A 26,830-nucleotide genomic window follows, 5' to 3' on the forward strand; every position below is an offset into this window, starting at 1 on the left:
CCTTGAAAGACACTACGTGTGCGCGTGTGTGTGTGTGTGTGTGTGTGTGTGTGTGTGTGTGTGTGTGTGTGTGTGTGTGTGTGTGTGTGTGTGTGTGTGTGTCTCAAGGATTTGCTGTTTCAGCAGGGAAGGAATCAGTCCTGTGCCTTTGCCATGCAGGAAAGTCAGCGTAAGGAAATTCCTGAGCTTCACAGTGGCAATCAGGCAGTTAAGGACCTGCCACTGAAAATGGAGCTGTGTGTCACTCACTTTCATGGCTTATTCACACTAGCAAGACTGCTCTGGCATAAAAAAAAAAGAGGCTTTCTCATTCACTCACCCCAACAACCCAGTAAATTGCCCTTACTTGAAAAATGGTAGTGTGTGTGTATATTTAACAGCAATTGAAAGCTTACCTTCTCACACGAGAAATATTATAAGTCGTTGCAGGTGCCACAGCAAGGGATACGGCTATTTACTGAAATGTGCAAACGTTGCAGTTACTCTGTAAACAATTTAGTTGGATAACATTGGACTTCTACGACAACGTAGGTAAGTATTAACTATTATTTATATTGTCCAACAAACAATTTGTTTTTGCATGGTAGCGAGGCCGTTGTGGGGGCCTTTTTTCATTCGACTTCCAATACGACAGGTGGCAGTAACGTAAACTTAAAGGTAACGTGCAGGCTTTTTAGAAACGAAGAAACCTTGCAATGACCAGAAAAGACTCTCAAATGTCTCTCACTCCGAGAAAAATGTTGTTTACATGTTGAAGTTTTATATAAGTATGTCTCCTGTACTTCTTTGGAAGAATGAAATAATATTTTCAGGACTAAAGTGACACTTCGACTAAACCCGAATTATCACAACAATGACAATGCTGCGTTCAGGTACTCGTAAATAGAATTGTACATATCCTACTTCCATTATTTAATTTTTTATTTAACTACGAATTGGATACATTTTGCATGCTTTTTTTTCATAATGAGGACAACCAGAATCCAGCTTATGTGCATAGGCATAATACAACGTGGAAAACATTAGGCTTACAATTGTCTTTATACGTTTTACAAATCACAAATATAAATACTTGAAAATCATGAAGAAAGTTAAGGAGCAAAGCTATATATATATATATATATATATTAAAAGCATGTCAGTGTAACGAAATGAATCGTGTAACAATATAAAACACCACTTTTATCATGTTATTTTCCCTGCTCATGGGGGAAATAATGATTTTCCCATTATGTTCAAAAGCATCATGTGACGTAGCCCGGACAGAACACATGCTTATCCCGCTGCCGTAAATCCCCAGTAGCATGTCGTAAAACCTATTTTGTTGTTGGAAGAGAAGTAAACTGTTTTTGCCATTGATTTCCAAAACCGCTGAATTTAATCCGTTTTGAAGTATGATGAAAGTTCAAATAGTGGCTGTCTGCATCTCCACTCTAGCCGGTACAGTTTAACATCATGGAGGACGTCGTGAATGCATTGAAGATGAGTTGATCTCCAGCAAAACAAGCTCGAAAATGGCAACATACCACACCGAAGGTAAATTAAAAACAGCTGTGAAGAACAGCTCTAACCAAGTAGACTACACCAGTCATGATTTTGCGTTGTAATATTGCAGTCATGTTGTTGCAGGGTTATAATATCATGCATCTGTGTTTTCGTTGCAGGACATTCTGTTGTTGTGGAGGTGAGCCCAGACATCCATATATGTGGCTTCTGCAAGCAGCAGTATAATCATTTCGATGTTTTTCTTGCCCATAAACGAAATGGATGCTCCTTACCAACCTCTGACACAACAGCCATCACTACAGCAGCCCCTCTCACAGGTATAATAAATAATATTGATCTGGTTTTGTTGCCAATAATGTGCTTCCAGACTTGCTTTACAGTCTGCTCTCATATTCATTTCCTCCACAGATTCCAGTGCTGAGTTTGTTTTCGAGGAAACCTACCAGACCTGCGTTATGAGAGGTGTCAAAAAGATCCTGACCAAAGCACAGAAAACACCTTCCAAAAAATTAAAACCTTCCCTGACTTCAAAGAGACACAGCTGCTGTTTCTCAGGTCGGTGCCTCTTGCCCTTTACGACTTTAACACATTCCTTCTTATTCGACTGCCAAGCAGGGGAAACAGTACTTCCTGCAACGTCATTAGCTGTTATTTATTTATGACACTTTTAGATTAACTTTCCACTAACGCACAGGCTACACTCACCTTGTAAAAAACTCTATTACTGTTGATTTACAGGTTGCACTTTTAAGACGCAGTATGGACAAAAAGACATGGAGCGGCACCTCAAAACCCACACCGGTATGTAATTTCCTTCCACATGTGATTCTCCATTCCTAACTTAAATCTGGTATTGACACATTTAATTTTTCCATCCTCCATCCAGGTGAGAAGCCCTTTGAATGTGAGCTGTGCCACAAGCGCTTCAGCCGGAGGGACAAACTCAACATGCACAGTCGCTCACACACAGGCGAGAAGCCACACAAGTGTAAACACTGTCCCTACGCAGCAGCAGACAGCAGCAGCTTGAAGAAGCACCTGCGGATCCACTATGACGAGCGGCCTTTCAAATGCCAGATCTGTCCGTACGCCAGCCGCAACTCCAGCCAGCTCACCGTACACCTCCGCTCACACACGGGTAGGTAGACAGAAACTGTGGGATGGATGATATAGAGTTTGTTTTAGACTGCATTGTGAATAATTTGTTTTATTTCATTCCAAGGGGATGCACCTTTCCAGTGCCAGCAGTGCGATGCAAAGTTCAAAATCAACTCCGACCTGAAGAGGCACATCCGGATTCACTCGGGCGAGAAACCTTACAAGTGTGACTTTTGTGAATATCGCTGTGCCATGAAAGGCAACCTGAAATCTCACATTCAGATCAAACACGGCACCGAGAACTCCTTCCGCTGCGGCCACTGTGATTTCCAGTGTGCCAGCAAGAACGCTCTGCGGCAACACTCGCGAGAGCACCAGCCCATTCAGCCCATCCAGTGTTCCAAGTGCTCTTACTCCTGCACCAGCAAGGGGGCACTCAAAGTCCACGAGAGGATCCACTCAGAGGAGCGGCCTTTTAAATGTGACTTCTGCAGCTTCGCCACCAAGCAGCGCAGCAACCTGGTCATCCACAAGAAGAAGTGCCACTCGGACAAACCTGAGAAAGGAAGCAGTGGGAAAGGTGTTAGAGGAGGAGGAAAAACTGGAGCTGATTCTCCAAATCCAATCGGCTCCAGGTACCGGGCTAAACTGGAAGCGGCTCGAGCTTTCTGCTGTGACTCGTGCAACGCTTCCTTCGTGAGGGAAGACTCCCTGCGGAGCCACAAGAAGCAGCACAGAGACGCTCAGAGTGTGATGCAGCTGCAGCTCCACACCCAAACTGAAACAACGGCACACAGCAACTCCCAGATTGACTCTCCTTACAGCAGTGCACAGCTCAAAATCATTGTATCCCACCCTATGAGTCAAGAGAACTCCTTAATCCCAGCTGCTGTGGAGAGTCAGCATAAAATGGTGCTTCTAAGCCCGGAGAGCCAGGACATGGTTGTGAACTCCATGATCCATCAGGTCAACTTGCTCACGCCTATGCAACCTCTCGGGGTGCCCTCGGAGACCACCCTCGAGCCCCAGACGGTCCTGTTGACGACCAACGACCCGCTCCACCAGGCGCTGCTGCACACCGCCCTCAGCGCTCAGGACCCCATCAGCTCGCAGACTTTCATCACCACCTGCTCGGAGCTGGAGGGCCTGAACGCTTTAATCCAGGAGGGCGGCACCGAGGTAACCGTGGTGACAGAGGGGATACCCGCCATGGTGACAACTACAACTCCACCCAGCTTGGTGTGTGATCCAGCAGTTAAGGTGGCGGAGAGTGCCTTACACTGTGAGGAGGGTGCGTTACTGGTGCCGAACATCAGCCTGGGAGGACAGAACGTTGTGATCCACGGCGTCCCAATGATAGTGTCCGCTCAGCCTCAGCAGAGCACTATAGAGCAGCTCTCTTCTCACACACTTTACTCAGACACACACACGCTGGAAGGCCTCCCACAATGAGGAGTTTTTTCTAAGACTATGAAGACTTTAACTGCTTATAAGCTATTTCTTTGCCAGTAAGAACTCTTTAGGTCACGGGACAGTAACAGCTTTTGTTTCGAGCTATTTTATCATCAATCACTAAAGTAACAATAATTCTGACTTTGGACTTCATTATTTCAGGTTTTAGAATAACTTAAATGTTGTCGTAGCGCAGTAGTTCATCCAGAATGTCTTCATGTTTAACACTGAATCACTTCTGAGGATAAAAGGTTTATCAGGGTTCCCACACGTCCTGAAAAAAACTGGAAAAAATGTATCCAAAACGTATTGCGCTATAACAGTCTCCTATTTTTATTTTTGCTGAAAACTAACTTTAAACTATTGATTAGAGCTTCCCAAAATGAATAACATTGTCACCTGAATAGGCTATGTTATGTTCAGAATCATATTTATTTTATATACCTTTTTTAAATGGTAGTTTATGGAAACGGCGCATTACAAATAATCTGCTCTTGGTTATGAGATTGAGGGTGTTGAAATGTTGTGAAAATCCCCCCAAGTTACACACATCACATGCTAGCAGGTTGTTAAATGTTAAAATGATTATCATGTTTGATCCATTCTCCTAAAGTTGACATGATTGGTAGCTTATTTGTGTACAGTAAGATATGTAAACATCAGTCTAAATCTGTCAATGGGCAAAATTGAGTGGGACTATTTGTGTTAGTGGTTTTATGACTGTTCATATTCAGCATGTAAGGGAGGATAAGTTATAGTCAAATACTGTTTTTTAATCAGATATCAACAGAGGAACAATTTAGCGTAAGTGGGAACCTTGTTATTCATTTGGACAAACTTTCACACATTCTTTGTTGGAGGGGAATTATTAGAGTCATCAAAATATAACTAAACCTTATTTCAATGTTATTAGGTTTTTTTTTAAGACGAGGTTTAATGTTAGGCAATCTAAAGAAGAATAAAGCCTGAATCAAATGGACACAACTTGAATTTGAATGAATGTCTTTGATGGATGTCTCTGTTTTGTCCACTAGGTGGCAGTAGAGTGCTACAAGTGAAGTTTACTCTGATATTGAGCGTTGTATTGACTCTACATATTCTGTATGTGTAGCCTTTTTTCTCTTTCATTCTGAATCTATAAAGTAGATTTGGAGAAAACATCAGATGGCAAATCAAGGTCTTACGTTTAAAAGTCAAGTTGCTCTCTTGATAGATTTTTCAATAAAGTGCCTGTTTTGCTTGTGGCTATCTATAATTGTGGCCATTTTTACATTCAGACTTCAGCACTTAGTATGAGCAGAGATTGAAGGCTGCACCTGAATAACAGTCTCTCTGGACAGATGACATTGATTTGTTTGTCGTCCCTCAGCACTAATGGCTCGTCTGATGCAGACTCAGCGTGGCCACATACTCAGATGAAGTTATTTGATGGACGACTGCACATCTGAAGTCTCACTGCACAGTCGCTTTGTGTCGCACAAGGGGAACTGACTTCTACCGGTAAAGGAAATGGTATATCAAAAAACAATATGAAGACCATACTCCTGTTCATGGCACATATTAAACATGGTGTGGTGTATAACCCTGTTAAAATGTGTATATTTTACTTGTTGATGCCTTTTTTTCAGCTCCATTTATTTTTCTTTGAGTTGATATTCTAGTCTACCTTTTCAATGCTACTTACACTTACATTTCATTACATTTATGTTGGCATTATTGATCCTTTTCCTATATGCTACTGACAGATATTGCCACTAGTTGAAGATAAAGGAATAGTTTGTCATTTTCAGTCAAGACATAGATGGGAGAATGGATATCACTCATATATATTTTTTTAATTAAATCTAAAGCTGAGGACTGTAGAGAAGAGTGAAACTTACACACATGTTCATTTGTGTTCACTGCTAAGCTTTAGAGGTGCTGGTAGGCTGATTTAGTTCCCTTTGGACAAAGCATGCTAGCTGTTAGCAGTCTATATGCTAAGCTAAGCTAACCTGCTGCTGGTTGTAGCTTTTCAGATATGAAGCAAAGAGTGGAATATTCTCATCTAACTTAAGAAGATTAGAGGAATATTTTCCTGAATGTTTTACTCTTAATATTTAACATACACTTTAGATAATCAGTTTATACGAAGTTATAAGCTGTTGCAGATGAATGTACCAAACATATGATCCCTTTTGCTTAACTTCAACATCAGAATACAGCTTGAAAACATGAACATTAATAGTAATCATGTAAAATGTCAGCCAAATGCCCATTCTGATACAACATCGTACTTTTATTTTAAGTATTACTTTAGTGATCATACTGTTACTGTAATGTTTTGAATGCAGGACTTTTTATGGAATATTTGTCAATTTTACTTTACTGAAATACCATCTGAAAACTGAATGAAGAAAGACTTCTATATCTATTTAAATCCTACTTGTACGATAAATTACCATATTTCTAAATTTAGAAAAAGAACATCTTGAATCTTCCAGTGACAGAAGATAGTCTCAACTGATTGAAGTAACAATTCCTTTACTTTTTCAGGGACATGAAGCAAGTGGGTGGTGAAAAATGTAACCTATTCATAGAGAGCACCTTTTTTCTCATGTGAACTGGGATAAATTATGCTCTTGCATTGTCACTACCTGCATTTATATTCTAATGATCCGCGGTGTCAGTGCTGACCCTTTTCAACACTGTGTTTGATTCCAGGACCAAAGTGTTGTCGTCTGATCTTCAGGTGGAATTCCTAAAAAAAGCTCCTGAGATTCTATTATGTATGAGGATGAGATGTATGTGGGAAAAGCAAGAAGTGCTCTCCGGTGTATCTCTTTGATCTATTATCTAACAGACTTCCAGGCCCTAATCCTGAGCACCCTTGAGGAGGAGAGCCCATTTCCTCCCCCCCCCTCTCCCGCTCTACATGTGACGACATGGGTGAGTTAAGAGCTTCTTCTGATCTACAGCATATTTAGAGTTGGAGTTGGGAAAATCATGCCATTCCTAGTGTAGTTAGTGTATGTATTGATGGGTAGAATATTGAATGTTTCACCTTATTCCAAGATTTACAGAAGAGGATTAGGGCCACATGTGAAAGATTTTTTGGAGATCTGACAAAGAGTGAATTCCTTTTTTTAAATTATTATTCCGAGATTAAAATAAGACTTCTGAGAAAAAAGTCAAAACATTTTTTTTTTTATATATAGAGCGATATTATATATATTATAGAATGCTGAGAATCACAATTCTGGGATTCAATTGTATCATCATTTTATTTTTTTATGAGAATTCTGAGATAAAAGTCAAATGTCTGAGCTTAAAGTCAGAATTCTCAGAAAAACGTAAAAAAAAATGTTTCTGAGAAAAGTAAAAAACTGACTTTAATCTCAAAACTCAAAAAAATATTTTACACGTGACCCTAATCTTTTTTCTTCCGTATAGATTTGAATAAAAAATAATATAATAGATAAATCATTAATTCGGCCGTAAAAACACAAACTATTTCCTTGTTTACAAGTTTTTCTTTCACAAAAGGTGGCAGGCGTTTTAAATGGACTTCTTCATACTGTGTGGCACTTCTTCTCAGCTCCTTCCTTCCTGTGTTTCAGATGTCCGCCTTTGAATGGGGTCATAAATGTCTCTCCAAAAAGCAATTTCCACTCACAGCTGCTTAAAGAAATCGTAAGTTGTGATGCATTCCTTCTGGACATGAACCGAGAGCAGCACAAACAGATCAACACGAGAACCTGAAAGGTAATTAAAATCAGTGTGAAAATGTCAAAGAGCTGTAAAATAAACGTTAATGAATTTAGTATCATAGTGTTGGAAGAAGTACTCAGATCCTTCGGTCCTAAAATACTCCATTACACTTTCAAAATGTCACGTAAGTACAGAAGTACAGAAGTATCTAAATGTACTTTTATCTGCTTAATGGTCCATTTCAGAATAATTTGAACTACTATCAGCTAAATGTACCTCATCTCAAAAGAAAAGGTACTCATCAAGAATAATTGATTATATCACAGTATTATAGTATTATGGTTGTTATATAATCTGTATTTTATACACGTAAAAAGCATTTTGGTATTGTATTTGGTCAATATGGACTCAATACTGTGTGGAAGATTACATAATCAGGATACAAAAAATGGGTAACTGTATTCCCTGACAGTTACCCCAAAATTGTTCTTTATTTTAAATATCATTTTTAATGCAGTATCAAAACAAATACTGTGTTTGCTTTTAATCCATAAAACCACATTTTTAAACTACTACTCGACATATCATTTACGTTTTTGATCCTAAATATCTTGGCTTCTTCTTTTCTAAGGTTACATTGTTCTGATGTCTCACAAAATACACTGAAGTATCTAAAAAGCATTGATATTTATTTGCATCGCATTTGAAGTCCAAAAATAACGGAAAGTAATCCGGTTACTTTTAATTGGGACTATTGGGACATTTAAACTAAGGTTACTGATTACCTTTTTTTGCCAGGTAGCTTGTACAGTAATTGTAACGGATAACACATTTTTAAAGTTTAAACCACCCATCCCTGGGTACAAATATATAAAAAAGTACACTATTTAAGTAAATGTACTGGTATCCAGGAGGGTCTGAATGGTTCAAACACTGAGTGCAGACAGTTGGTCACACTGCGGTACAATCTGTCACATCAACATTACATTTGTGACCTTTGCTTTGTTTGCACACAATTTGCTGTCCCATCAGTAAAAGGCATTGAATGCCCTAATTAAATTAACTGATTGGTAAAGTATGGATATGGATTTGTTTTCCGATGCAGGCGTCTCTTCACTGTGACACTATTGACATCTTAAGTGAGTTTTGATTTCTCGGTACACTGGAGGCTTTTATCTTGTCTCCGTTCAATTCTTTCTCCCTGTGTGATAGAAATACAACACGATAGAGCCCATTGATCTTTTTACACACAACAAAAAGACACTTTAATTTGCCTTTCTGAATGCAATGTGATTATTTGCTAAGACATTATTGGGCTATTGTTTGACTAAGAGTGGAATCAATAGGATAACTTTGGGGGGAAATCTTATTGTAACGGTCTTTGTGAGTGGTCATCTGTTTTATTTTCTATTTTTCCTCCTTTGTTTAGCAAATCATGCAACTGGAAATTGATGTGTTTGCTCTTAATCTTCTCATAGACACACTCAGGATTTTTAAAAACATTTTCTGAAAGCTTTGTCACCTTTTTTTGGACTCAATGGAATCACTTTTGGGTATTTGTGTGCGGTAGTATAGATTATATTCAAATATTTCAATTATTTTAACAAATCGTGCTCAATATAATTGTATTAGACACACTTAGGATCTTTTTTAATATATATTCTGAACGCTTTTGGTTGTGTTTATTTGGCATTTAAGTGATTAGAGTGTTGTTTTTCATCTTTCTTTGGAATCAATAAAATAACTGGGAATAATGATGTGCCTATATGGGTGGTCGTATCTTTAATTTTCAATTTATTCCCTTTCTTTTTTTACAAATCATGCACAGCACAGACTGATGTTCCTACTCAAATATGTGAGTCTTTAGGGCAGTGTTTCTCAAAGTGGAGGGGGGGCGCAGAGGCATGACAGGGGGGGCGCGAGACCAGGAGAGAAAATCTTTTTAAAAAAAGAAATCATAATTTGAAAAATTATTGATTCGAAAATAATATGATACAGTACAGTACAAGTACGTCTGGGTCTCTGTGTTTCATTCAAGCTCGGCTCTGTGTGTGTTGAACGAGCCATTTTGCGTGCGCGAGTGAGAGAGAGAGAGAGCGCACCGGTACCGGAGATCGTTGTTGTTAGCTTCTGGTGCTAGCGAGCTACGCTAACGGATATAAGGAGCTTTTTCAACAACAAGGTGGAGGAGAGTCCTCTCCTGTCAGACTGAGAGGCTCAGTGAACTAAAGGACTCTCTGAGTGTTTAGATAGTTAGCTTTAGTCTAAGTTATCTCAGTGGGTCTCAAACGTTTTGGTCACGATTAATGTAAACAATTATTTCCGAGGCACACGTTTATATGATCATTATAGTTATAAAAAAATAAGAGAATAAATGAAAAACAGGTATGAAATACTATATGACAGTAAAAAAAGAATAAAGTTTAAAAGGGGAGTGATTTGTAAAATATTCATAAAGAAATAGTAAATCTGTTTACAGTTCTGTTTCAAATGGGTGTTGAGAGATGTATCCATAGATCTCTTAATGTTGCTCTCAAAGTGCACCAGATTGATGCATTTAACTTCAATATTTAAAAAAGAATCTTCCCCACCACCTATAAAAATAGCACTTTACCCCTGCTTACACCTATATGCCGTGAGCTGATTATCAAGCCTTCATTGTAACTGTCGCGGGTCCACTGTGTATTTGCGTGAGGATTGTTGCAGTAGAAAATTCCACTGTAGCGCCCGGTACATTAATGGGAAACCCTAAATGTTTGAGCACCCTCTACCCCAAAATAAATCTCTTGCGCCGCCACTGAGCCTGCAACCCCGTTTTGAAGAAATGTGCAGTGCAACACAGGCTCATTGCAGCCACTAATGATAAGACACACTTTTTTGCCAAATATCAGCATTTTCTTTCTTTTCATTTTTTTGCAGAGATCGCAAAGTGGCAAAGTATTATAACTTATTATTTTTAATTTGAGCACACAGACTTATGGAGCATTGTTTTATTATCACTGTTCTAGCAAAGTGATTTTTTTATTTTTTTGAAAGGAATGCTCACGTTCATATTGATGTATTTTAATAAATGTTAACTTGGCCCATTACGTGACTATTTGTGTTGGGGGGGGCCCGACTTTTTTTTTTCTCCAAAGACAGAAAAAGTTTGAGAACCACTGCTTTAGGGGGTTGTTTTTGTCTTTATTTTGGAATCAATAGCATCAATTTGGGTACAATTCTGGTTGTATTTGTGTGGTCGTATGTTTCATGTTCTTATTTTTTAGGAAATCTATCACAAGATAAAGTGATGAAAATCTTTGTCACCTCTTGTGTTATTTGTTTAAGCGTTGATGGTGTTGATTATCCTTTTTTTTGGCATAGCTTTGGGAAACACTCTTTGTGTACGGACCTTCATGGGTGGTCATATGTTTTATTTTTCTAGTTATTTATCTTGTTCTAAACTAATCATGCACTACATAAAGTGATGTTTCTAATCCAACCTTTACATCAGACACACTCAGGATTTTCTGAAAGCTTTGTCACCTCATCTCTGTGATATTCATTTGGCATTTTAGTGTTCAGGATGTTGTTTTTGACTTTTTTGGGAAACAATAGAATAACAGGTCAAACCTCTTGATGAAAGGGCCTTTGTAGTTGGTCATATGTTTAAACTTCTAGTCTTTTTTCTTTTTTTACAAATCATGCACTACATAAGTCAAATCTTCACATTGGACAAATTCAGGATTTAAACAAAAAAAATTCTGAAAGCTTTGTCACCTTTTTGGCTGGTGTTTATTTGGCTTTTGAGTGTTTAGGGTGTTGTCTTTGTCTATCTTTGGTTGTCAGGAAGCATTACCCCTGACAGGCTCTTTTGTTGTTTCTTTAAGATTGAGTTTAACACCCGTCCTCAGGGGGCAGAAATATAAGTATAACTCTGAGCCAATAGGCTGCAGTGAGAGCCTGTAAAAAGTCATTTTCGGAACAAAGGCATACTACAGTATCTCCAACACAGAGCCACTGCTTTTTATAACAATGTCCTTTATAACGATGTGGGTTTCACCATTTAGCAATGAGCGCTGAGTGTGATCTCGTGAATGCAAATAAGCAGCTATCAGCTTTTGTGGTCAGGCAACAAAGACATATAGCCATTGTTTCCCTGCCCCTGTTTCTGTGCCACTAACCCTAAACAAATGAATGTGTGCATGGTTTCACCGTGCATGGTGCCGTGTATTGAAGCTGGAACAATCGCTCAATTGTTTGCTTTTATTCCATATATTTTTCTGTGGGATGCAAGTTGGTGTGCCATCAGGTTTAGCTCTGCGCAGATACAGGATTTGTTTTTTTATGCTCAGTTTTGCGACAGCCTCTGATTGTTCTCACATGTCAGCAAGTTGCTTTGTGTTTCCTCAATCCACGTTCTCATAGTTAGCAGGACAGTCAGTTTGTATGGGGTTGTTTTCATTGCAAGCCTGTTACTATAAACTGATTAGATTGTACTTAAAAATTAAAAAATGTGAAGTACTTTTGTGAAGAATTGGAGTAGAAAAACATGGATATATTGGTTCTCTATTGTGTGGACATTTAGAATAAGGCATACTTTCATTTTAAGGCAAAAGAAATGTAAGCAGCTGGTGGTTTTATCCACAATAGAGACATTTCACTTTACTCACACGTTATCTCATTTGTCAGTGTTCGAATAGTCCAAAATAACCTATTTACAATTTTAGAAATTCCTCTGGTTTCAACAGATGGCCATGAGCAAGCAAAATATTTTCTTTGTTCACACATGCCTTATCCTAAGAAAACAAACATGATGGAAATCTGATCTTTACAGATACAAGCCATTGTTGTGTGTGTGTGTGTGTGTGTGTGTGTGTGTGTGTGTGTGTGTGTGTGTGTGTGTGTGTGTGTGTGTGTGTGTGTGTGTGTGTGTGTGTGTGTGTGTGTGTGTGTGTGTGTGTGTGTGTGTGTGTGTGTGTGTGTGTGTGTGTGTGTGTGTGTGTGTGTGTGTGTGTGTGTGTGTGTGTGTGTGTGTGTGTGTGTGTGTGCTTAACTCCATGTTTACCTTTCCTGCTTTCAAAGCACTTAATGCAAACTGATACTGCTGCTGCCAAATGTGTCCTTATGCAATCTGAATACATGAAACAATCCATGTTGTATAGATCAATGAGGAAAACAGAGTGATATGGATTATTGTTAATACTCACATTAACACTGCCATGTTTTTTTTTACATCTTCACGGGAAGCCTTTTATCAAACAAACCCATATTCACAAATGATTCAAACCGATGAAGAGATACTTTATTGTCACACTGCTGTGGTTTGTATCTTGCATTCTTTTTCAGTACTCCGAGCGACCCAGGAAACGTTCTTGTTTTCATTTTGATATAGTTCTCAGGAATGGAGAGGTGACGGTGATGGGAGCCGAGCGACAAGATAAGATAGGCTGAGCTTTTTTAAGCATTACCATAAGCCTAATTGATGTGGTTGCAACATGACTCACTTGCATTTCTTGTTTTTTTACCAGCAAATAAACCTCCACCCTGTTCTCCTTTTCTTTTCCTAAAATGATGTTACTGCCACCATAATGTCCACCCAAGCCCATGATCTGGCCTGTCCATATTTGCTGTTTGTTTGACCCCATAAGGGCACGAACCCTGGCTGATCCTTCATCTGAGGACAAAGCTTATGTTTGCTGTGACATCATAAATGCCTGCGCAGAGAACACAATGGCTGATGAATTCAGTGGGAGTCGGGCACAGTGGACGGCAGAGACGTGGCCCGAAACTAGTTTTTTTTTTTTTAGATCCACACAATTGGCCAAACAACACAGAGAGTGCTCCAAAAATGAGGGGAAGCTGTGGTCTTGAAGGGCTCAGATTGAGCACGTTGTTCTAGGGACAGTGGCGGGGAGGGGCTGAGATCATCAGGTTATAACACTAAATGTTTATATGAAGCTTTGTGGCGCTCAGAGATGGGGCTCAGCTCCTTGGGGAAGAAAGACGCTTTGTTTTTATAGGCTGCCTGGAATGTGTCGAGGACATCTGCTTTATTAGCATATGGGAATCCCACCCCCAGCTATGGATCTGCTGGTGGTCTGATAATGTGTCATACTGTTACTGATATCACGGGGTGAAAAGTACATGTCGTCAAGTACTGTAACTAAGTACTTATTTCAGGTGCTTTACTTGGTGTAGAATTGGTGCCACATGTTGTACTCATCTACAGTTAGTGACAAGATAGTTATTAATAGAACAATTGTAATAACTAATTATAAATACATAAAATACACATTGTTTTCACACACACATGTAAATAATATGTACACATGACTAAATATGTATATATGTTCATTTTAATTCATTTCTTATTTTATAGTTATTTACCATTTTTATCTTTGATTTTATCCTTAATTTTATTAATCTGTGCTGTTTTTCAATCTTACCCTGTTGCTGTTAAACTACTGAATTTACCCACGGGGATTAATAAAGGTCCATCTTATCTTATCTTAATTATGGATTAAGAACTTTTGTGTCCCCTTAAACTTATTATTGTATAATTTCTGGATTTCTCAACTAGAAATACTGCAGCAAGGAGCTTATGATTCCAGGTGTTTGCTTGCAAGAAAACCACAGTCATCCAATACAATCTCTTTACATAATCACATTTATTAATACTCATATACTATATGGCCGTATCAAAAGTAAACGGTTACCTCTGCCTGCAGCAAAATTAAAATGATATACATATCAATGCATCACTTATTAGAAATCAGTGATATAATATAATTGTATTCTCGCGGAAATTGCATAATGCGTACTTTTCATGTTGTTACTTTAGATAGATAGATAGATAGATAAATGATAGATTTTATTCATCCCAAAATTGGGAAATGATTTTGTTCCAGCAGCAGTGTCAAGCATTACACAAGTTAAAAATGTTTAAAACATACAATAAGATACAAATATGATACAAATTTGAGTTAACATTAGCTGCAAGTATTTACAAATTCACAATAAAAAAGTCATATATCCCTAGAGTATCTGAATAATACACAATATAACGAACAATTGAATAAATTAAGAACAATATACAGTCTCACTAGGCTACAGGAATGTATAGAAATATACTACAGACACATAATGGCATTGGATTGAATATACATGACATTTGAAGTATGTTTTGATGTTAATATTTATGTACGTTTACTTAAGTACGATTTTGAATGCCAGACTGTTGTTTGTAACTGTGCTATCATTACTTAAAAAATAAACTGATATAAAAAATATAGACACATGGGTTCTCTATATTGTGGACATTTAGAATAAGGCCATACGTGTAGCTTTATTTAATTTTAAGGCAAAAAAAGTAAGCAGCTAGTGGGATCAACAACACAAAACCGTACTTTTAGTATATATTGATTCTAACATGTGTACTCTTACTTAAGTAGCATTTTGATTTCCAGACACTTCTTTCTATCATTGTGGTATGACATATGTTATTTACTTTGTTCTACCTCTGCTGATATCTGTAAATGCAGACAGTGTGAATCATTGACACCGTTTAATGAATGGTTCAAAGTGTAAACATTTAACATATGACTGAGACAGAGGCTTTGTTTAAGCTTTAGGACCATGTTTTGTTTACCTTTTCAATTTTACCACAGAGCGATTAGCACTATACGAATGTTACTGCTGCTGAGTTTGAGTCTGGGATCTCCTGCAGCTTATTGGTGTGAAAATTCCTCAGTCATTCTCAGGTCATTACAGATGCATCCCACCCATGCACTGTGACTGGCTCGTGGATTACCATTGCCTTTGTTAGGCTAATTGCATTATTGTGGCTTTTTGAAGAAAAAAAAATCAAGTAGGGGGCATGTGGGGGTAAGAATGAATGTACAAACACATATGAATGAGATTTGTTTTCTTCAAATGGAAATGAAATAGTATTTACCGTGGAGAATTAAGGGGTTTTGGGGGGGATTCTGCTTCGAATTAATTCAAGAGTCAAAGGCTTTATTGTCATGTGCACAAAAGCTGAGTTTAGTTTTGGCAATAAATGTCCCAGGCTCCTCCTACAGTGAAACAAATTCTACTTAACGCACATCAAAAGAAGTGAGAGGATGGTGCAAGAAACACATTGGTGCAATTAAAATGCAGAAATAAGCTTACTTCATACAAAATAAGATCATTTATACAATATTTGGGGGTATGTGGGTCACGTATGAATGACAAATTATAAAAAATAGTGCAAGAAGATTACGAAATAAGTTGGTAATGGCGTAAGGAATGCAATGGTGCAAGAAAACGCAAAAATAAGTCAACTTAATTCATTTCAATTTAAGCATGATAAGATATTGAATACAATATTACGTTTTCTTTTTGGCCTATGCATTAATATACAACCAACTATCATGAGATGTATTTTCCTCAAATGGAATTAAAACTTTTTATACTGTGGGCAATAAAGGTGTTAGTAGACTTAGTTTTAAAAAGTACAATTCCCGCTTGAAGTTAATACAATATTTGCTGCAAAATATATGTATTTTTAGCAAATATTTAACTAATTCTTCCCTAATATCACCCTGGGCGGACCCCCAACACAGCCTTAGGGTTTTTCCCAGCTAACACAACTTCCTTCAGAATAATTAATTAGTTTATGAATGAAAAAAAAAAAAAAGCCCGGTGATAAGGATCACACGGCAAAGTCTCCTCAGACAGATATCATCTATTAAATAGAGCAGGCCTGTGTAACCTAACACCTTTAAGGGAATGCACTCAATCAAGCCTATTGTTTCTGCTCACATACAGTTCCCTCTGTGAGATAAGTAGCCCGGCCCCCGAGATAACAACAATGCCTTAGACCCCCTTTACACGAGAACGAAACGGCTTGTATCTGCATAGTTTCTCTTGCGTATAGCCCTATTATTTACACGAGGCCGTAACAAAACGATAGAAACGGACCCCACAAACGATAACGGGTCCCAAGGTGGATAGATTTGCAAACGAAACTCTCTGGGGGGTCAAACGGCTCCGTGTAATCGCCTCTATACGATAATTTCCTGAAAAAATAACGATAGCCCCGCCTCTCCCCGCCTCTGCTGCTCACTGCTGTAGCATGGCCAGTAGCTACTGTCAGTAGCTAGTGCTAGTGCTACTGCTACTGACCATGCTACAGATGTTAGTACAACATCTACAGCTCGACCATGCTACAGATGTTAGTGCAAAATCTACAGCTCCTCTACCACAACCATCAGCAACAAGTGGACATGGAGAATTACATGAACTACTACATGTTGCTAAATCCACCGCGGGGCATAAACAGAAGGGTAGCCATGGCAACCATGCTCCGGGGTCTTCTTCGCTGCTTTTGGTGTATTTTGTGGCGGAAGTTACAGCACCACTTACAGTCCCGGCATATGTACTACAGCGTGTCCAGCGGTCTCGAGCGGTCTCGTGTGGAAGTTACAGCGCCACCTAGAGTCCCGGCATATGTACTACAGCGTTTCCAGCGGTCTCGTGTGAACAGACACGTTAAATGAAACAAATGCATGTGAACGGAAGACTTTTTTGAAAACGCATACTGTGCATAAATGCAAACGTTCCCGTGTAAAAGCAGCCTTAAAAGCATGGATGAGACGTTCACTGTCAACACCTCAGGCCCCGGCTCCACGAGGACAAATACGGCAAAACGCATCGGAGTAACGGAAATGCAACCGCAAAAAACCTTCCGTCCCCACGCAATATACACCGGATTGTGTCAAGCTCCACGAGACGGCTCCGTTTACATCCAAACGCTGGAAAAGCTGCAGTACATATGCCGAACCTGTACGTGGCGCTGTAACTTCCTCCCCAAAAGCAGCAACTTCCTCCACAAAAGCAGCGAAGAAGAATGGTTGTCATGGCTGCACTTCTGTGTATTCTCCGCGGTGGGGGCCGACAGAACCGGGCAGAGTTTTTCGCCGGTCAGCGTGTGTTAAAGTTTAAATCTTCCGGACAAAATTATAAAAGTGCCGGTCAAAGGTCTTCATTGTTATTTATTGAGCTTTAAAACAAATGAATAACGACGATATAATGATATATAATCATCAAATACACAGAGCCTGTCTCTTTTTCCTCTCTTCTGACAGCGTCAGTGTCTGTCTCATGCAGCAGCTGATCCTGTAATGAGTGACCCGACAGTAAAAATGAACATATTTATAACTAGTTTAGGTAGTTTGAGAGGTAATTAAAATAGCTAAGGGTGATGATCTGACTTGAAGTGTGAGGAGCTGCGTGTCTCCGTCCTGTCAGATTCTCGCGTTTATGTCCATATCGAGATAAAGATAAATAATCTGAATTCAAGGAGGAGCTCCTGTAGATGTTGCACAAAGAACTGTAGCATGGTCAGTAGCGACTGGAGCACGATAGCAACCCTGCGGGGGAGAGGCGGGGCTATGAAAACGAATGACCGTATAGGCGACTCCACGGCCCCGTTGGACCCCCCAGAGCGCTCCGTTCCCAGATCTATCCACCTTTGGACCCGTTGTCGTTTGCGGGGTCTGTTTCTACGTTTCCCTTACGGCGTCGTCGAGCTTAGAGGGCTATACGCATGAGAAATATGCGGATTCAACCCGTTTTCGTCCTCGTGGAGCCGGGGCCTCAGTCGTAGACTCCTGCGCAGATAAACAGTGGAAGAAAATGATTCAAATGAACAGGGTGTGTATGAAAGGTATTATTGAGACTCTGTGGGAAGCCATTGTTAGTATCACTTTGTCTCTGACTAATATTCATCAGACTGGTATTCAGGATGTTAGGGCGGCCTGTGGTGTGATTCACACACAGAGCAGTTTGATGAGGGCAGCGTCTCAATAGGCTGCATAAATATTATGGCACAGAGGATGTGAGTCAGGACCGAGAGAATTTAGCTCATTTGGCCATTATTGGAGTTGAAAGGAAGGAGAGGAAGTTGGTTTGAAGATTTGTCACTAGCAGATCTCTCAGTTTTAGGAAGGGGGCGGGCTCTGTATGGTTCAGGAATGTAAAAGAAACAACAACAAAATTGGGTGATGGGAGATTTCATATATAAGAATAACTAGTCACCAGATTCTGTCTATGTGGGTGTTGTTTAATAGTTAATACAAACTTATGAAAACTCAAATATTTATTTTGGATTTCACATTTATGTGATCTGTACTGGCAAATCTTTGAACACACTTGAATTTGATGTTGTTTTGAGGGTTTTAATAGTGCTTCTCCTTTGAGTGACAGAAGTTTAGTTAGGATGCGAAGACTATGAACAGGTGACACTTTTTGAAACACGAAACGTTTGTAGTTTTTACTTTAATTTGTCACAGTTTGAAACCTTTGTGTTGTTTTTAATAGCCCATAATCATATTATTTTTTGTGAAAAAGTCATTATTCTGTGCTGTATGTGCTAGAAAAGTTGGAAACCGCACCATAACATGCTTGTTAAGTGCTTACATTTGACTTTGGATACTCTGATATTTATTTCCCTTTCTACACTGCACCATCACAATTGAATGAACCAACAAAACAAGCCCGTTTATGAGACCTAGAAAAAGCTGCTTATTCAGTCACGCTCGAACAGGTTGTGTTGAGCAACAGGTTAATCAGAAACTATCTCATTATATCATTTCCAGTGTTTTCCGTGCATCTGCATTCCTGTTAAGGCTCATTGGATGCAGTTGTCCCACTCTGACACTCATCATGACGGTGGGAGGCTGATATATCCATCTGCGCCTGCAAAGGGACGCTAATCCTTGACAACTGTGCCCCTCTGGCAGCATATCCGTTGCACTGCTGGTTGTGTGATACAATAGACTCCCCTCCTTTGTCCTTGAAATTGTTTTAATTAGCCCCACGGCGGGGGTTGGGGCTGCAAACATAAGACTGACTCAATGGGATTGACAAAATCACGGCAGCATGATACTACAGACTCGGAGATGACAGACACGCGTGTGGAACATGGCGTCTGTAATAAAATGGATAATAAAGCGACCAATCTGGAATTAACGCAGGATTTTAAATCATGATTAAGTCATACAGGTATTAAATAGAATATTAAACAGTTTGGAAATGCCTGAATTTAGATTAATAAAAGTATTTAAAACATCTAATTATCCTGAACTATAATTAAGTGATTGACTTTAATAAAGGATCTGAATATTTTATAAATACACTTGGGTGTGTGAACCTCCCACAAAGAAAGGGTCTGCAGGTCTCCCTTGAAAAAGAGATCTATGATCTCAATGGGACCAATCTGGTTAAATAAAGGTTTGAAATGAAATGAAATGAAAGGGGAACTACGCCTATTTCCAAAATGTATAAACGATCTAAGACAGTCCAAGAATATTAAGTAATAAGTAAAAATAACCAAATCTAAAAGCGAAATAGCTTATCTTGGATTTTATTAAGTATAAAGTCTAACATTTCTACAAAGAAGCTGTTTTTGGGAAAGGTATTATAGAAGATAATGAGAGCAACCAGGGTGATGTCCTGGAGTATATTGGTGCAATTGATGTTTCATAACTGAAGAAACCACAACAGAATAAAGTAATGTATATGTAGATCCACAATCTCCCATTCATTGTCTATGGAGAAGCTTCATATTCTAATTGCATCACATGTTTGAGACTTATCTGGTTTCTGGCTGCGAGAGAAAGTAGCGCATTTTTCCAATTATTGATTTAACTTTCAGTCCTAATTTAGGTGGTGTTTCCCTTTAAGTTGCCAGTTATGGATATTTCTTTAGTGGATAAACCTGCTTCAAAACAAACACAAGACAATGACCTTAAAAACTGAATTTCCTCAAATGTCACTCTTTGCAAAACTCCAAAACCTGTTGTGCTTGCTGGCCCATGGACCACTAAACAAATGGTGTGTGTGTGTGTGTGTGTGTGTGTGTGTGTGTGTGTGTGTGTGTGTGTGTGTGTGTGTGTGTGTGTGTGTGTGTGTGTGTGTGTGTGTGTGTGTGTGTGTGTTGTGTGTTGTGTGTGTGTGTGTTGTGTGTGTGTGTGTGTGTGGTGTGTGTGTGTGTGTGTGTGTGTGTGTGTGTGTGTGTGTGTGTGTGTGTGTGTGTGTGTGTGTGTGTGTGTGTGTGTGTGTGTGTGTGTGTGACCATGCACGTGTAGGGTCCGATAAGCCACAGCCACATGCATTTGCTTGTCCCCCACACTCTGGCAGCGTGGACCTCCCAGCAGCCAGACAGCCAACAAGAGGTGACAAGAAGCCTTCACCTGATCCAAGAGGGATCATGTGACCTTTAAAACGCCACTTTAATCCAAAATCCATGTCTGCGGTGCGGGTCACCTTCTTTTGGAAAGTTAATTTGAGGAATCTCTGAGGAATGCCAGCTGTAGCATTAGCACCGATTCGGGGGAGGGACAGCTGTGATTGAAAGTCGTCAAACAACAAAACAGTATCTCTCTATGGGCGAAACATGGAGGCCAAAAAACTTAGTTTAGCCTTTTATGTAAATGCTAATACCCCCTTTCCAAATTCTCCTAAGTCAAACACACCCATCCCCCCAAGTTCTCCTCCTCTCCCTGCCCCATGGGAGGAGGGGTGGTGCAGAGAGGGAGATCCCAAACCATCTGAATCCCTTTTAACTAAGTGCCCAGAGAGGAGTAAGGGCAATTATTCCACCATGATGCATTCCTTCACAAAAGAGGATACCATCACTGTTCAACACATGGAATGCAAGCTGTGTTATGGGCACTGAAGGCATGTCACATCCTCCTAAAAAGAAAAAAGAGCAGTGCATCAGAAACAGCAAAACAGGTGCTCACAAAGACATAAAGTGCAGCGTGCACTGCGGGAAACAAAATATGTGGGGGGGGGGGGGGGGAAACGGCTTGCATGTAAATGCTTTTCCAATATGCTTAGTGTGGTTATTTACTCTGTGGTCACTCAAGGCTCGTTTATCAAACAGCCAAGTGAAGTGGGACGGGAGGTCAAAAACGTTTTCATTTATATATTTTTTATTTAAACTGCAAATACTTTATATATTTAAGTCTATTATATACTATAACTTATCATTTTTTATTCTTTTTTTAAATAGTGTATTTTTCTAATATTATGTGCTGTACATATATTTTTATTGTTAATATTTATATATTTATTTGTTTTTTTTCTTTATTTTACATTTTTTTCTTTATTTGTATTGGCTATTTTTTACATACTGCTTTAACAAAATAATTTCCCAATTTGGGAATCAATAAAATATATGTAATCCTATCTAAACTTCTGTCATAAAAAGCTAATTAAAATGCCAAAAATTAATCGCAAAACTCATATTAAGCCCTTTAAACTCCTAGGCATTCAAACATGTGTTCATGGATTCATATAAATTCAGATTTGCGTTCATGTGGATAATCATTGCGAGTTTGAAACAAGTTATTTGCGACCCTTTGTACTATTTCACAATAGCTGAACAAAACTGTGTCCTTGTGATTTGATTATCTCCTTATGTTGTAGGTCCGTGTGCTGCCACTCTAAACAGAGGCTTTATGGTGAGAAATACAGCTGTGTGACGTTTGAATGGACAAGCCTACAATTAACAAAGATTAATAACGGTGCGCTGCGATGAAGCCCCTCCTCACTCTCAGTCCCTCAGGCAAAGTTCTGTGAGAAAAAAAAAGTGTTTGTTTTTTTTCAGCCTTCATAGTCACACTGATTATAAGAAACTGGAGACGTTGCATTCTTGTCTGCGTGGAATTTGAAGTGTTTTTCCCCCCTGTCACCTTTCATCATCAGTTCATTGGAAAACTGAACAAAAGAGAGCTTTTTGGTTTTTATTATCATAATCATTATGTGTTATTTTTGCCTAGGTTTGCACACCATAAAACTGCTATAGCACTTTTAAATGTTTGCACACCATAAAACCTAGGCAAAAATAATAATTCAAGATGTTTGAAAGGGTGGGATTTACATAAAAGTCTGTTTTATAAAAATGGGTTTTGAAAAAGGGATTTAAAAGATTAGAAGACATAGAGTGGTGCGGGAAAGATTTCTAGTAACCAGAAATTGGTTAGCATATTAGCACTTATGTTCCCCTCCCTTTGAACTCAACAGTTTTTTGATCGTGATTTTGGTTAGATGCCTGAAATAAGATCTCTGGTTGTCTCAGATTGTGTTCTTTGATATAAAATAGTTGGATATCCTACAGGTGAATGTCTGAAGCTTCTGTGTTTCATAAAAACGGCGATTGCTAACAAGTGACTGAATGAGATTACTAAACGTCATCACACCAAACATTAGCCACCATTAGGGTGTCCGCGGGGTCTTAAAAAGTATTACAAGTTGATAAATCAATTTAGCGAAGATTAAGGCTTTTAAAAAGTATTAAACAGCATTTTCCAAGGTATTACATGTTGTAGCTTGTTTTCAATAAGTATATCAATTGTCCAAAGAGGTTGTATTCTACAGTCTGCCTGAATGTAATCATTGCGTAGGTGTGCAGTGTGATTCTTTGTAGTTTATTTATGGCATCCCGTTGGATTTGACGTCATCTGAACAGGACATCGCACGCTCACTGCTTGATAGCGCGCGAAGGTCCGTTTACGCCGGTTGTTAAACAACATCGTTATGGGGAAATGCAAGTTTGCGTCCAAATGGTTGGAAGATAAGGAGGAAGGACAATCAATACTGTATATAGTAAATGTGAGGTAAAGTGTGTCGCCAATGTAACCGGTTAAAACTCGAAGTAGCTATGAGGTCTTAAAATGTATGGAAAGGGTCTTAAAAAAGGTCTTAAAAGGTATTACATTTGACTTCAGGATTCCTGCATATACCCTGGGTGAAGAGAAGTCATGTGACTGTGATGTAGTTCGTTTATAGCTTTTTAACTCTAGCGATTTGGCGATATCCTGATGAACAGAATGTGTAATTATCATCAACGTGTGTTTTCCAATGATTTTATATTCGGCAATATTCAAAAATGTAATTGGATTTTGTCAAGAAACCCCTTGTGATGCTAACTTCCCTGTCCGCCTACAAAAAGATGTCATCACTGCACCACTCTGCCTTATTTTTAAATGTTGAATCAATATTTTATACCTATTATTTATTATACAAATTACCTATTCTATTCCTGCTGATCTTGATGAATAAATCCCATTCTACGCTACATGAGTGCCTTTTAAAGGAAACACTACACACTAGGCCTCCCTCCCCACTCCCCACCTGTAGCTTCTGAAGTATTGATTGCCTCTGCGAGCTCCACTTCTTCTGTGGTGTTTAATGGAGCTCATCGTCCCCGACCAATCCACTCACCATTTCCTCTGAAACTGGACACTCCTGCCCATGTTTCATCCAGCGGCACCTTTCTTAGGAAGCGACTGGAGCATGGAGTGAGAGCTTTAACACTTTTTTTGAAAAAGACAATGAGCGAAAGACACATTTCCAACTGAGCAGCTGTGTGGTTCAAAACACTTGCCTTTGTGCGATCCTTCCCACAGTCACATAGGGGCTGTCATACGCCGAGCAATTTGTTTGACTGTTTCGGATGGGTTTTTGAATGCATGTGGGGTGGAACCAAACACATTCTTACGTGTGTGAAAGTCACAGGGTATAAAGACAGATGTAGTGTTGCCCAACTCCTGTTCTCCCACCTCCTCTGTGATAGTTACGGTGTCCTGAGGGAATCAGCTGGGGGAAGTGCTTTTGGATTTTTGTATCATGTAAGCTACTTTTAAAGGTGGGGTAGGTAATTCACTTCAGAAACACTTTTTGTCATATTCCATGGAATGCTCTTAACATCCCGATAGCAATGAATATATTAAATGCTTTGACAATAAATACATAAAAAAATGTCATCTGTGGAAGCCGTAGTACTGTAAAACGCACGACCAATCATCTGAGCCGGCCCGGCTAAAATAACTGGATGGCCTACCTGCCTGTCAGCCTTCCATCTGTGCACAAACCTATCTCGTGCCCTCATTGGTCATGTGCGTGTTCGAGTGTGTTGGAGGAGGGGCTCTGTAAGGAAGTCTGAAGGAAGGGGCAGATTTTTTTCGGCTGCGTACTTTCAAATGCTAGCGCACTCGAGCTGGTTTCTCCATTCTTACCTACCTTTAACCAATAATAATATTTGTGTTGATAAAGCAGTGATTTTTTTGGGAGATAAGATAAGATAAGAAGGACCTTTATTAATCCCCGTGGGGAAATTCAGTAGTTTAACAGCAACAGGGTAAGAATGAAAAACAGGACGGCACAGATTCATACAGATTAGAGATTAATCAAATTAAAGATACAAATAAAATGATATACAGGTAAGTAACTTTAAAATAAGAAATTAATTAATACTCTTCCCTTCATTTATTCCATGAGTTTAGAAAATCTTTACCATTTTCATGTATTTTGAGTAAATATCAAACTACAGCTAGCAGCTTGTTAGCTTAGCTTAGCTTAGCTTCAAGAGTTGAGGTAGTAGGAAACAGCTGACATTGCTCTTCCCAATGGTAACAAAATCCACCTACCGTTACCCCAAAAGCTAATTAATTAAAAGTGTTTAGCTCAACGTATGTTTTTATGCAAAGTCAGGCTAGCTGTTTCCAGTCTTTGTGCTAAGCTGTTGGTTTGATCTAGAAACCTGCTCTTCTAAAACCTGAGTTCCCATACAACAAATCTGCATTTTCTATCAAGTTTCAAGGATATCATATTTTCTTACGGTTTTCAAATTGTAGATTAAGACAAACCAAAACTCAGTAACAAAAATACTTGGTTAAGTTTAGTGAAACACCTCGGTTAGAATTAAAATATGTACGCTTCTTACAATTCCTAAGTAATGGACAGACAAAATAATTCCTGAACTTTTGGTTATGTTTGGTTTTTATCATATCATAGTCTGCGGAAATTCATCTAGGATGTAGAAGTGTAGAAACACTAGGGTGAAACAAATAGGACTTTTTACCCATAATGCAGCTGTTCAGGGCTCGTGTGAAGCCACATGTCTATGTTTACTTGTTTTGTTTTACGCCCAATACTTAAACATAATTATCATACTTATTCTAAGGCAAACCATGATAATTCATTAACCTAAACCAGGTTGTTGAGTATTGATTTGATTTGCTCCAACCAACGCGTTATTCTTGAGAAAATGTGTTTTTCTCGTAAATTGAGGAATATAGTTTACTTTTGTAGTAACCAATACATACATAAGAGTGGTTCAATCTTCTCATCTAACATAAGAATTTCGGATAAGTATAGTCACCAAAATGTCAAATTCAACCCCCAAATGTGGACGGATTCCCCATTTTAAACTTTAAAGAAAGAATACATTAGCTAGAAATCCATATCTCATACTTAACTTGAGATAGCCTGTGTCATGTTAGCAGGCAGACTCTGTCTCTGACACACACACAGCAGCCAGCTTAATGTGTCTGTGTGATAAGTCCAGCCCAAAGCCTTTCATCCTCCGGACGCTCGGACAGAGACACAGACAGGTCAGGGTTAATGACGGCCTGTCAATGCACCTTTAATGTACTACGTGTTGAGTAAAGGGCATTTATGGATAATGGTTTTGGACTGAAAAGAAAAAGAAACCCCAACATAAAAGGATTTTGCTGATGACAACAGTGGTTAAAATACCACAAACTGCAGGTAAATTATGACTGGTAAGATGAATGTGTCATTCTCTTATGATTTATATGAATGTAACTCATCATATGCCAAAAAGGGGAGTTTATTTCCCATATTTTAGGTCACTCACCTCCCCTCTCCCTACACAGAAACTAAGTATGAACAACTAAGAATGTGCTTTAATTTGTCAAGGGGATCTGAGCTGACAACTTTAGTAAAGTCCACTATAACAACCTTCCAGGGCCCCTGACCTAGGGAGGGAGTGACCCCTGACCTTATTTGGGCCTCTTTTATGAGAACTTTTTTGGCTCTGGCCAGATGGCTAAACTATCAAAGGGTTTTTTTATGAGAAAAATCTGCAGGCAAGAGTGCAGTGGTATATTTATCTCATTGTGTGGAGGACGAAGAATCTGTAACTTCCGATAGGTGGGTCGAGAAAAAAGTTGGAGACACAGACGGGTGGGTGTGGGTGTGGGTGTGTGTGGGTGTGTGCCAGCCCACTTACTTCTGCCAAACATCT

At 39.0% G+C, this 26,830-nt stretch overlaps 1 protein-coding gene across 2 annotated transcripts; it reads left to right on the forward strand.

The window, feature by feature from the left end:
- The first annotated feature begins 278 nt into the window (after positions 1 to 278).
- Positions 279 to 5,614, forward strand: zfp64 (zinc finger protein 64 homolog (mouse)). Of its 2 annotated transcripts, XM_034131693.1 has the most exons (7): positions 279 to 531; positions 1,438 to 1,536; positions 1,665 to 1,823; positions 1,915 to 2,061; positions 2,245 to 2,307; positions 2,393 to 2,644; positions 2,729 to 5,614. In XM_034131693.1, the coding sequence occupies exons 2-7, from the start codon at positions 1,515 to 1,517 to the stop codon at positions 4,054 to 4,056; spliced, it is 1,971 nt and encodes a 656-aa protein (XP_033987584.1). In that variant the 5' UTR covers positions 279 to 531; positions 1,438 to 1,514; the 3' UTR covers positions 4,057 to 5,614. The 2 variants fall into 2 exon arrangements, with proteins under 2 accessions (XP_033987584.1, XP_033987583.1); XM_034131692.1 differs by lacking the exon at positions 279 to 531 and having other exon boundaries at positions 1,320 to 1,536.
- Positions 5,615 to 26,830: the final 21,216 nt, after the last annotated feature.

Source organism: Trematomus bernacchii, unplaced genomic scaffold (genome assembly GCF_902827165.1).
Source record: "Trematomus bernacchii unplaced genomic scaffold, fTreBer1.1, whole genome shotgun sequence".
In the NCBI taxonomy this organism is placed as follows: Eukaryota; Metazoa; Chordata; class Actinopteri; order Perciformes; family Nototheniidae; genus Trematomus; species Trematomus bernacchii.

Coding starts and splice junctions, on each gene's coding strand:
- zfp64 (XM_034131693.1), top strand. CDS start 1,515: ATGGCAACATACCACACCGAAG. Junction 1,824..1,914: donor TACAGCAGCCCCTCTCACAG/GTATAATAAATA, acceptor TTTCCTCCACAG/ATTCCAGTGCTGAGTTTGTT. Junction 2,308..2,392: donor GCACCTCAAAACCCACACCG/GTATGTAATTTC, acceptor TCCTCCATCCAG/GTGAGAAGCCCTTTGAATGT.